Below are 12,648 nucleotides of genomic sequence, written 5' to 3' on the forward strand. Positions count from 1 at the left end.
ACACAAAAACAACTTAAAATGATACTTTTGGAGCCACCACTTGACTTTTTCTGATAAGGAATTAATTACAAGTAAATTTCATGAATCATGCAAAATATTACACTTGAAAAATGCTACACTTTAGGTGAAATAAAGTAATTAAGCAGAAACCTAGCAGGGGTTTTCAGTAACTTTGTTTCAGGACAACATGACTCAGGAACCAGCCAATGAAAGCCATTACAACACTCCATGCTGTAAGACGGCCCAGATGATAGACATCACAGACTCCTTAGTAAAAGCCAGTGGCCTTGATTACAACACTTTATGCTGTAAGACGGCCCGAATGATAGAGATCACAGACTCCTTAGTAAAAGCCAGCGGTCTTGATTACAACACTCTATGCTGTAAGACGGCCCGGATGATAGAGATCACAGATTCCTTAGTAAAAAGACAGTTCAGAAGCTAGAGATCACAGACTCCTTAGTAACAGACGGCCCGTAAGCTAGGGATCACAGACTCCTTAGTAAAAGACGGCCCGGAAGCTAGGGATCACAGACTCCTTGGTAAAAGACGGTCCGGAAGCTAGAGATCACAGACTCGTTAGTAAAATATGACCCGGAAGCTAGAGATCACAGAATCCTTAGTAAAGACATGGTGGAAGCTAGAGATCACAGACCCCTTAGTAAAATACGGACCGGAAGCTAGAGATCACAGACTCCTTAGTAACAGACGGCCCGGAAGCTAGAGATCACAGACTCCTTGGTAAAAGACGTGGTAGAAGCTAGAGATCACAGGCCCCTTAGTAAAATATGGACCGGAAGCTAGAGATCACAGACTCCTTAGTAACAGACGGCCCGGAAGCTAGAGATCACAGACTCCTTAGTAAAGACGTGGTGGAAGCTAGAGATCACAGACCCCTTAGTAAAATATGGACCGGAAGCTAGAGATCACAGACTCCTTAGTAACAGACGGCCCGGAAGCTAGAGATCACAGACTCCTTAGTAAAATACGGACTCCTTAGTAACAGACGGCCCGGAAGCTAGAGATCACAGGCTCCTTAGTAAAAGATGGTGTGGAAACTAGAGATCACAGACCCCTTTGTAAAAGACGACACGGAAGCTAGAGATCACCGCCTCCTTAGTAACAGACGGCCCGGAAGCTAGAGATCACAGGCTCCTTAGTAAAAGACAGCCCAGAAGCTAGAGATCACAGGCTCCTTAGTAAAAGACCGTCTGGAAGCTAGAGATCACAGACTCCTTAGTAAAAAGACAGCCCGGAAGCTAGAGATCACAGACTACTTTGTAAAAGACGGTGTGGAAGAAAAAAAATGTAATCATAATGTTATAACGAATGTAAATGATTATTTTTGAATCGACCTTGGTGATTTGTAGCTTTCAACTTTTCACACAGTCTGAGTATTGCTGTAAAGCTTACATCAAGGTTACTGGGGCAAACATGGGTTACTGTTAGCTGACCAGGTGACAAACATGGGCTTTTTCCCTCTATGCTTCACAACATGTAAGACGGCCCGGAAGTTGAGAGATCATATGATCAAACGACGACAATCGTGTGATCTCCAACTTCTGAGCCATCTTTCAGAATACAGTCCTCACTTAAATTAGAAATGGGCAGAAACACCCCATAACATACCTTTTTCAAAACATTTATTTCTAATTTGATTTCTTCCTCTTCATCCTACAAAATAATGAAGTGCACAGGCCGGATGATAAAGTCAGTATATGTACATCAGATAAATGCTGAATATTTATTTATTTGATTGGTATTTTATGTTATACTCAAGAATATTTCACTTACACAACAGCTGACAGCATCCTAGTGTGAGGAAACTGGGACCATCTGTTGGTTGCTCACTAACCTACATAGTCATTTGAACAAGATGGACATTGAGTTTTAAGTCTGACCCAACAAATGTAATATATTTACGTCATACCAACATTATTTTCATTACCAACATAAGTGATGAGGATTTAACAGTACATGCACGTTAAAAATTGAAAAGATATATATGAAAGGGGTGAACTTACCTCTGTCACACTCATCACCTTGATGGCAGCCAACTGCCCAGTTTTGGTGTGTCGACCCTGCGAGAAAGAAATAGAGGAATTTCAAAACATAATCTGCACATGCAAGCACAATTTCATTATAAGACATACATATATACATAGATGAAGAAAAAAATAACAAAATTGAGCAGAATCCAAAATATTTCTACAAAGGAAAAAAAGCAAAAGGAATGTTGCTCAACATTACTCTGAATATAACTATTCAGATACAGTATTCTTAGTTTGTATTAAGTGATGTTACTTATTTATAATCTAATTGGTGTTTTACACCACACTCATGAATGTTTCACTTATGCAATGGTGGCCAGCATTATGGTGGAAGCAAACAAACGACGGGGAGGAAGCCAGTATGAGCTGGACTTAAATCACAGTGATCGCATTCGTGAGAGGCTCCTGAGTCATTGTGATATTACAATTGATGTCTTCTTGCAGGGAACACAAGACTACTTTGCTTATACCATACCCATCATTTTTGTAGGTGGAGAAACCTGAAGTGTCTGGGGAGAACGACTGCATGCCGCTCGATACCTACAAAACCATCTGACATAAAGCTGCAAACAAATCATAAGTAGCTGGATTTGAACCTCTAACCCTGAATTCTAATCTGCCATTTACAAGGCGAATGTTCCAACCAGAAGGCTATCAATCTCTGTTTACCTTATATACTTGTCCATATGTGCCATTTCCTACCACTTCAATGAGGTCAAAGATACCTGCTGGGTCCTGGAAATAGACAAAGGTAAAATACAGGTGAGTTGATTGCAAAGTCAACATTGAGAAGAATAAGAACTCCTCAAACTTTATTATTCCTACGCAGCTACACGCAAAAATACATCTTTCAGTTTTGTCTCCTACATTTTGGAGCACTGTACCTCGGCCATCTCAAAAGAACACCCATAAAACGTAAAACCAGAAGTATAAATATGTACATCTCTTAACATGTACATGCATTGTGGCATTATTTTGGGGAAGAACAAGAGAGCTGATAACTCTGTATGCTGGGGTGGGTGGGTGGGCTTTGTTTTGTGTATCAACCAAGTTTCCATGTTACATGTAGGTCTACATTTAAATGGCTTCAGCCATACGGAATATACAGCAAAACTTTGGGATTTCCCCGATTTTTGCATTCAGACAGTACAGTGTAGGTAAGTACATTAGATGTCACAGTGTCCCCTCTACTTCAATTTCCTGGTCACCTGTAATTCTAATTAACTCAGAGCATGGCTGCACCTCTGTATAACAAGAGGGCGCAGAGCTGCAGTCCACTGCACTCCTCACATTGCACAAGTGTGCAGAAGCGCACACATCAACAGGTACAAGCACATGTACATTTAACCTGACCGTAAACTGTGCTAGTCTACTCCACAGAGGCAGTGTTCTTTAAATGCCAGCACAAGGCAAACAAATCCTTCCGGAGATTGGCAGGTCTACAGGTAATCAACGTTGTGGCAGGTGCAAGCCCGGTATGCCACTGACATACCCATCTACCTCTACGTCTGCAGTTAACTGCTGTAATCAACTGATGTAATTCAAAAGTTTCAGAGTGAATCAGGCCAAAAAAACTTCTCTATGTTTATGTAGTCAAGCTTACAGTACATGTACACTGTATTTATATCAGACATGAAATAAAGACACATATACATAGATTACATGTAGTTTAAATTTCCACCAAAATAGTTAAAATATACCTGATCCTATAAATACTTTAATTAATGCATTTTTATGCAAACTGTGCAAGAGCTGGATTTGAACCTACGACCTATTGTATCTGGACACAGGGTTTTTTTCCAAGGGAATCTCCAGGTATGTAAATAATAAACATACATGTACGGTACAAGTGGATATAATCAAGCCTCAAACTGCTTACATGTGCAGGATATAATATTTAAAAACATTTTAAGAGTTTTTCATCTAAAGTTTTGCATTTTTCAAGTGAAACACTTTACTTGATTTAGGCTGATTCATCCACTTTATACTGTCAATAAAGTGCGAGTGCGAGTGCTTGGGGTTTAACGTCGTACTCAACAATTTTTCCGTAATATGACGACGAAGGAATCATTAGGGTGTATGTAATGTGCCTCCTTGTCGCAGGACGGATTTCCACTGCTCTTTTATTTAGTGCTGCTTCAATGAGACGACTTACCGAAGGCATGTAAGCCGCCCCGCCCGAGCCATTATACTGATACGGGTCAACCAGTCGTTGCACTATCCCCTTCATGCTGAACGCCAAGCGAGGAAGTTACAACTTCTGCTTTTAAAGTCTTAGGTGTGACTCGATCAAGGATTGATCCTGGATCTACCGGTCCCGATGTCAATAAAGAGTCTTTGTTGAAGTCTGATACATTTCCTATCAGACAAACATAATTGTTGGCATAAACCGTGTGATTTTAAGACCTTTATGTGTTTCGGAAAGTACATTTTTACATAGCAAAGCTCAGCGGACCTACTGTACACTATACTGTATCTGCCCAAACCAACTGGTACAGAGCTCGGTGATATGACAAGTTGTAACTGATGAAGTCTCCGTTATTTCACAAGGAAGAAGTTTCAGGCTACATAGGGTAAAATTTCTGATAACTTTGTCACACAATTACTCCTTGAAGGAATACTCAAATAGATGTGGACAGTAATGCTGACTTTGGGCTCCATGTCACTGAGCATGAACAGTGTAATCACTGATACATAATTAAATGTAGCAGACTTGCAAAGACAGATTCATCATGCTCTGACAGCCGTTCTTCAGCATAGCTTCAGTTCAAAGTTCAACTCCCTTGTGGGCTTCAGGCAGACACATCAAAAAAGGCAGCTTTTCTGGTTCACAGAGCTTACAGGATACTGTAGCTCAACTGTGTCTGCCATGTAGTTTGCAATCAGTTATGTGTCTTAGGCAAGTTGTTGACAGATAATCAGGTGTGCCAGGTGAGGTGAGTCTTACTTTCAACTTTTCAATGCCACCATGAATGTAGGATGACATTTTAAACAACGGCAATGTATACATGCACGTATACTTTTTCGATATAATAATTTTGTTAGATTTTATAGTTGATCAACTAAAATTAATACAATTTTTCATCAACTACTCACACTTGCTGTACTGAGCTGGTTACAAATTATGTGAAATTATCAGCCATTTTATGCAGTAAATCACATGTAATCTCACATGACCTTTGACCTGACTTTTCCTGTCACTTTATTACAGCTCTTACAAGATGATGAGGTCCTGTGTCTTCCTACACACATTTTACAATCACAACATTCAGCTCCAATTCAAAACAAAGCACAGAATTGGTAAATGTACTTTCCTCACTGACAAAGGCATTTCTCAACCATCACATGTCCTATATAAAACACCAAATGTGGTTTAAAAGAAAATATTCTAAACAAATGATATGGATGCAATGGTTTGCCTAATTTTCTTTTACACTATGCCAAAATTCATGTTTGTTCTGAGCTCCCTAATGTATACATTTATACTCATTAAGATGCCCACAATGACTGGCAAAATGAATAACCCTACGGTCTGCACAATCAGAAAGGACTAAACCCACTAAAAAAATCTAATACAGATGACAACTAACATAAAAATAACAATACACATGTACATGTACACATTACTGGGATTTCAAGAATGTCATTGCTAACAATAAGAAATGACACACTGAACTTGTGCGCTTGAAGCAAAGTCTTCCTCTTTAGGTATAAAAGCAGAGGTAGTACTTTCGACTAGCCAATAGGAGCCAGGGTTACAATCTGGACATCCAATAGGATGCAGGGTTACACTGCTGTCTGTTGGTCTGGTGTACATGTTCTGGGCCAGACACTTGCACAGATCAACTACACTGCAGCCTGACTGATGTAAATATCCTTAATATCTACACATACAACACTTTCCTTGCATACCCTAAATTTTCAACAAGTTTGACCACAAATCTAGCCAATATTGCCTCATATTACAGGATTGCTACATACATGTATACATGTGTCTGACTTCCACAGATTATTTTATAATTCTGTGATAAACATACTTGTCTTTACCTGAACAACACATCTGACACTTCAAAATCACATAAATGTTAACATAAATTGTATTTTCAGTTATACTTTATTGGGTGAGTTTGTTGGAGATTAAGTGAAATCAAATTTGTGGAGACACTTTTACACAGAGAATCTGCCTATTTACCCAACCTGTTTCTTTCTTTGAATAAAATAATGTGCAAAACAAAACTAATAAAAAACTTTTCTACAACTACACATGTTGACAAGTGGCCAACCGTTCTACATGTAGCTTCCTCTGCTTAATTTTCAGCAGTTAGCATGTGTTTATTGCTCATGGCAGCAATCATGCCATAATCAGATTTCTGGAATTTTTTTGTTGTTGACTGCGTTTCAAACAGGAACAATGTATATTTTTGTCTCAGTTTTTAACATGTATATTTTATTCCACCATTTGACATTGAAAAACTGCAATGACACCTGTGATTGTAAATTTTTACTTTCTTCCCAAATTTCTTACTACTTTTCCCCCTTATCTATGTTAACCATAAGATTTTGTCTAAGAGCCAACTGATGTATTTGAAAGGAATAGTTGCCGGAGATGGTGACCTGTTTTATAACAATGTTTGCACTATAGAATTCTACAAAAAAATGCCGGTAATATGGTTCACATTGTGTACATACACAATATATAAGAAATAAAGCACTGCACACAACTTTTAAGATGATTACATCACATGAACCCAGCCAGTACCAGGTTAAGTTAGACCTTCCCAGACATGTGGGAAGATGATCTATAGAAGGTAGAGAACCAGCTTCTGGCCCATAAAGCCTCAATGAAGAAATCAGCTGCTGTCTGCCAGCAGGCTCAGCCAATCAGGGGTGGAGGCTGGCTCTGACAGAGAAGTAAGGCAGATACCACTGTCAGGTCGGACATGCTTATTACAGGGAATGTTCACACCTTTGAACCTGTGGATTCCTAAGACAGCCGTGCAGTGTATATAAAAAGTAATATCGTAATTCCACACAAATATTTTGTTCACAACTACTGTATGAATCTTGACAACTGGTAATGCTGCGGTAGAGCGAACATATCAGCAGCACTATTGTAAGTCCATGAAAACTTTAACTGGTAATGCTTCAGAGCAGCAAACAGCACTATTGTAACTCCACAAAGATTTACAAGTACACATAAGAACCCTGAAAACTGGTAATGCTTCAGAGCAGCAAACAGCACTATTGTAACTCCACAAAGATTTACAAGTACACATAAGAACCCTGAAAACTGGTAATGCTTCAGAGCAGCAAAAACACCTGTTGTACATGTAAGTCCACAAAGATTTACAAGTACATGCAAGAACCCTGATGACATCAATACTGACCATACACAACTGTAATTCAATCAAAATTTTGTTTGGCCCAATAAATGCAGACTACAAAGTTCAACAATTTCATACATGAATCTTGACAACTGTGAAGTGTAAATATGTATGCATGTGGCCTTATGAGGGCAAATACTGCAAACCAAAATTTATTTATTAATTTTATTGGGGTTTTATGTTGTACTCAAGAATATTTCACTTATACGATGGCGGCCAGCATTATGGTGGGAGGACACCTGGCAGAGCCCCGGGGTAAACCCACGACCATCCGCAGGTTGCTGACGGACTCAGCAAAAGATGTTGTTCACGTCCATGAACGCTGATGAATGCGAAGCACTGCACATATACATGTACTTTCTTGACAATGGAAACTATAATGAATGAGTGACTAATTATGGTAGAGAGCACCATATTGGTATATTTCAGCCCTAACATGGAAGTAAGAGCACGATTAAACCAGGAATCAGTATCATGTTTTTTTTAATATCAAAATGGCACATGTTTTTAAAACCACGAACCTATAAAGGCAAAAAAACAGATAAAATACATGTACATGTACACGAAACCACATACGAAGTTTTTCTCAATGAAGGCGACATGAAGAAACAGGGTACACGGATATGTATTTGTGTAAGCGGTGTTCATTGCTGATGTCATCTGTATAAATAGTGAAATCATCCTGATGTAAAAACAACAATTAGCAAAATCACGTGTAGTAAACAAACCACAAGTCCTGAAAACAACTTAATATATCTCCCTTATTATATGCATGATTGTGTATGAAAACAAAACCAGAGCTTTAAATGTGTGTGTAATCCTATGCCACTAATCCAAAACACAGGGAGGAAAACACAAGGGCATACATGTTAGGTGTAGCCTAACAAAATACAGACATGTGCTTGCATGTGAGTTAAGTGTTCAATATAATTTCTGCAAGGCAGAAAATCCTCTGTCTTCAAGGTGCATGAACACATAAAACATCCACTTAGATTGCACCTGAATGCATGTTTCAATTAGTGGTTGAGAGAACAAAAAAAAAACAAAAAAAACAAAAAAAAAAAAACAACCCAACAAAACAAAAGACATGATCAAGTACACGTACACAAATAAAATTGTTTTCTTTTCTGAAATAAGATCTATTTTAAGAAATGAGAACGGCATCAAAAGAAAGGTGTGAATAAGTTAAGCCATGACTGGTTATGAGTGTCCGGGTTCAGGTGTACAGCGGTCAGACACACCCACAATTACCTGTACAGGTAAGAGCATGGTTAAGCATTTCATCTACATTCGCCTGTTCATGTACATTACCTACTGTAAATCACCTAAAATTTTGCCCTCTTGCCCGATAAGGTTCTGCTGCTTCTAGAAAGTTGATGTTCATTTGGAAGGTATAGATGGTATCCACTGGCCAGAAGTTTCAGCATGAAGAGTAATACCTTATGACACTTGCTGCTAAAACTTCTGTTTTTTGGGCATTACAATTTTAGGTCGTTTACTTACAGTACTCTAAAAGCACTAATTTGTCTCCAGATTTATTAATTTGTGTCTATTTTTTCATGAATTTGTATTTCTTTATGGATCAATTTGTTTCAGTTTTTAGGTTACCCTTGGGATTAGGTCCACCCACCTACATGTGCCAATCACACTGTGAATACCGGCAATTAAGCTACCTGTATGAATAATACATAGGACTGATTACAAAGTTATTTTACATGTTTAAAATCACGCGGATAAATTAAACTGCATACAATACAAATATCCATACACAGTGTTAGAATGTTCACACAAGACCATGTATATGACAAGCGTAACGTATCTACAGGGTGCTATTTATTTTTCTGGCTGTTATTTAATGTAATACTCAAGGCTTTTTCAGTGTAAAATTTTCGTGTTTAGTTTGGAACAAGTTACTATTTTCTCACATGAAAGATACACTGGTGTGCACATATGACAATATTTTTGATGTTCCAATGAAAGCGTGAAACATTTTTTTTCAAGAATGTCACCATTAGTTGTACATCATGATGGACTTGTTGTCGTGACTACATTCCATACATGTGCATGTATACAAGAGAAAATAATTGGTGCTACACGTGGCTAGAGTTCTAATACGTATCCAGACTTGCCCTCTCCATTATAAAGATCTGCTAGCCACTGTAATGAGCCTAGCAGTTTTACATGTCTATCCCGCACAGGACAAGAATTTAGGACTCCGCATACATTAATATTCATCTATAATATTATACTGGTATCGCACACAGGCTGCAACATTAGGGCTAAGGGAGCATTCTGTCGTCTTCTACAATATTAGCCATAATATACATGTGCATGGTGAACATCAATGGCCAGGCACATTGTACATGAGTACAGTAGGTGCCCTAAATTACAACAAATATTATCCACAAATGTGCAGCTTCAGAGGCAAATATATATATATATATCACAACATATCATTTTTGGTGCTAAAACTTACAGTTTTATCACACCATGTTCCCAGCAAACCTCATAGCACCTTTGTGAAATCAATACAAATCTAAGAATCAGGGAAATTTGGCAAGTTAGTCATGAGCAAAATTTATGGTCATTTACGGTAGTTGAATTGACTGTGGAGATCCCACTTCACTGATCATCTCAACAATGAGTTGCCTTATCTCATATGAGACAATACACATTCTAAAGTGCATGCCTACATGCCTATACCACAACACAACAACAACTGTCCTTTATCTATATGGGTACAAGCTCACATTGATGTGCTCATGATATTTCAGTATGGCATTATCCGTGCGTCTGTACACCAAGGACCCATGTGAAGTGAATGAATCCTTAAGGAATACATATACATGTCCAAGCATGTAAAGGTACATGTACATTTTGAATGAACGGTCCAGTTCCCACCCCAATTTGTCAGTTCTCAATCTACTCTCATTGTGTCAGTGTTGAAAAGACGCATATACTGTACAAATGTACATATGTATTGGTGGCACACAAGCACATGAGGGCTACCCTAAATCACCCTAAATTTTGTCCATGACCAACTTGCACATTTTTCCGGATTCTGAGAGTTCTAACGATTTTGGAACGGTGTTTTGAGGTTTGCGTTGAACATATTCTACTGGACAATTTTTCAGCGCCAAAAATTGATATTCTGTGACATTTATTTGCCTCCAAAAATTTCAGGTCATTTACGGTACATATATATTCCTCACACTACATGCACCACATCCATCAACAGGCTGATGCAAAATGTCTTACAAACAAAAATATGGATAGGTTTTCCCCGAAATATGGTCCCCAAACAAAGTGACCTAAAACAACAACCTTTAAAAGCCTTTCAAAAAGATATCTGCAAGAATTTTGCTGCTAAATTTCAAACAGTTACAATCTGCAGTCTTCTAGAAAAACTGTCTAGAAGGAATAACTTCAATATTCTAGCAAGAAAAATAGACTTTTCCTTAAATTGTGAGAAAATAATCAGAAGCAAGTGAGAAGACTTTTAAAATGCATGATATGCAGAGCATCAACTTTATATGCATGATAGAGAATGTACATGCGTAAAGTACAAAAAGCAACAACACAGTAGCAATTTTACTGCGGAATATGTACAGGCACAACTTTGTAGGGAAAAATGTACTTATATATCAATACAAATATCGCTTGAATCAATATTCGGCTTGGATACATGTATCAGCATCGATGTAACCGATGAAATACAAGGGAGTTAATGACTACTGCATGCATCTTGCATATTAAACACAAAACCAATTCCAAGAGAGTAAATTTCACAAAATTGAAAAACTTTTAGGAACACTTTTTTTTAAACGTTGCCTGCATTATTCTTGTCAGTAGAGGTTTTATGCCAGTAGAATTCTGAAGTTTGGTGAAAATGGGTGGAAAAAAAGAAATGATAACAAATTTCTGGATATAAATGACGGATGATATTTGCCTTAATCCAGTGTGCCACATTGCCTCTTCCATCCCTTGCTCCGTGGAACGCTGACCGCGAGAAATACATCCCAATGTGAGGGGTAGATACACATGTACATGGACTACCACAGGCAGGATCCAACTACAAGCTGCTTGACGTTCCTCATTTTATCCGGGCATATACATGTAACACAGATTTGAAACTCCCAGTGAAGCTCTACACGAGAAAAGCCAATTCACTTAAATTACCAACACTCGGTAATACATGTAGAATGCCTCAAAACTGCAGGAATCTCCATGTGCAATGTACATTCTCCCTTGATGAAACAATGAATGCTGTACCCCATATGTGTCCGTGTAAACCTCCAACTCTCTATTTAAAGTAACTTTAAAGATTCCCTTAAGTCTGACCTACATCAGCAACCTTTGCAACTATTTGTTATTTTATTTTTTTTCCAATTTTTTTTTCTACGGAGTTACAAGTAAAATCCATCAGTGCTTCAGACTCATCACAGGTGAGTTCTACGTACCTGGATGTACCTGACATTCTTACTGATGTAAATCTACCTGTGATCAAATGTAGAGTTAGACAGGTGAAGTCTACCCACTGTACAAGTAAATACACACTCATTGCAGCCTGGCCTAATGCAAGACTATTTACATCTACTGCCAAAGCACAAAACAAATTTTAAGTTAAAAATACACTTCATTAGCCTCTACCTACACACTGAATGCAATGGGATTGGATTCTCAAAGAAGCTGATTGCAACACATTACTGGCGAGTACACCGTTTATGAACAGGAGCTCAAATTTAAAGGTTTGCAGATTGTCTTAAGGCAGCAATCACTTACAATGATTGTGTAACATTTTGATGATATAATAGGTAGTTTTGATTAATTTTGAATTATTTTATTTTTTATTAGAATCAATTTGCAAAACAGAGACCTGTTGTACTGTGTAATACTGGGAACATGCAAAACTGCTTTAATTTCCACTATGTTGCAACTGCAAACCCCACCATCATTTCACAGAGAAATTAATTTATCTTCTAACAACACATGCATTACTTCCCTTTGATGTAAGAGCCAATACAGGTAATACTGCAGTTTAATTTCAGCTGTCTCCAGTAGAAATTCTGAACCAGAAAGAGTAAAAAGGACAATTCACTCTTTTACCCAGGTGTATGTGCTTTATATTTCATTCTTTTAGTTTCTACCCAAATCCCGCCAGAACACATTAAACGGCATACGTTCACAAATACCTGTACGCTGCTGCATGGCTA

The 12,648-nt window shown here is 38.1% G+C and overlaps 1 protein-coding gene across 4 annotated transcripts in view; it reads right to left on the bottom strand.

The window, feature by feature from the left end:
* LOC135479676 (misshapen-like kinase 1) overlaps positions 1–12,648 on the bottom strand; it is a 131,884-nt gene that overhangs the window by 95,619 nt on the left and 23,617 nt on the right. For all 4 annotated transcript variants that reach the window (XM_064759577.1, XM_064759578.1, XM_064759579.1 and 1 more), the window contains exons 2-4: positions 2,721–2,786; positions 2,025–2,081; positions 1,630–1,674 (exon numbers count right to left, since the gene is read on the bottom strand). In XM_064759577.1, the coding sequence (XP_064615647.1) occupies positions 1,630–1,674; positions 2,025–2,081; positions 2,721–2,786 (168 nt within the window). The remainder of the gene's footprint in view (positions 1–1,629; positions 1,675–2,024; positions 2,082–2,720; positions 2,787–12,648) is intronic.

Source organism: Liolophura sinensis, chromosome 12, assembly GCF_032854445.1.
Source record: "Liolophura sinensis isolate JHLJ2023 chromosome 12, CUHK_Ljap_v2, whole genome shotgun sequence".
NCBI classification, from domain to species: Eukaryota; Metazoa; Mollusca; class Polyplacophora; order Chitonida; family Chitonidae; genus Liolophura; species Liolophura sinensis.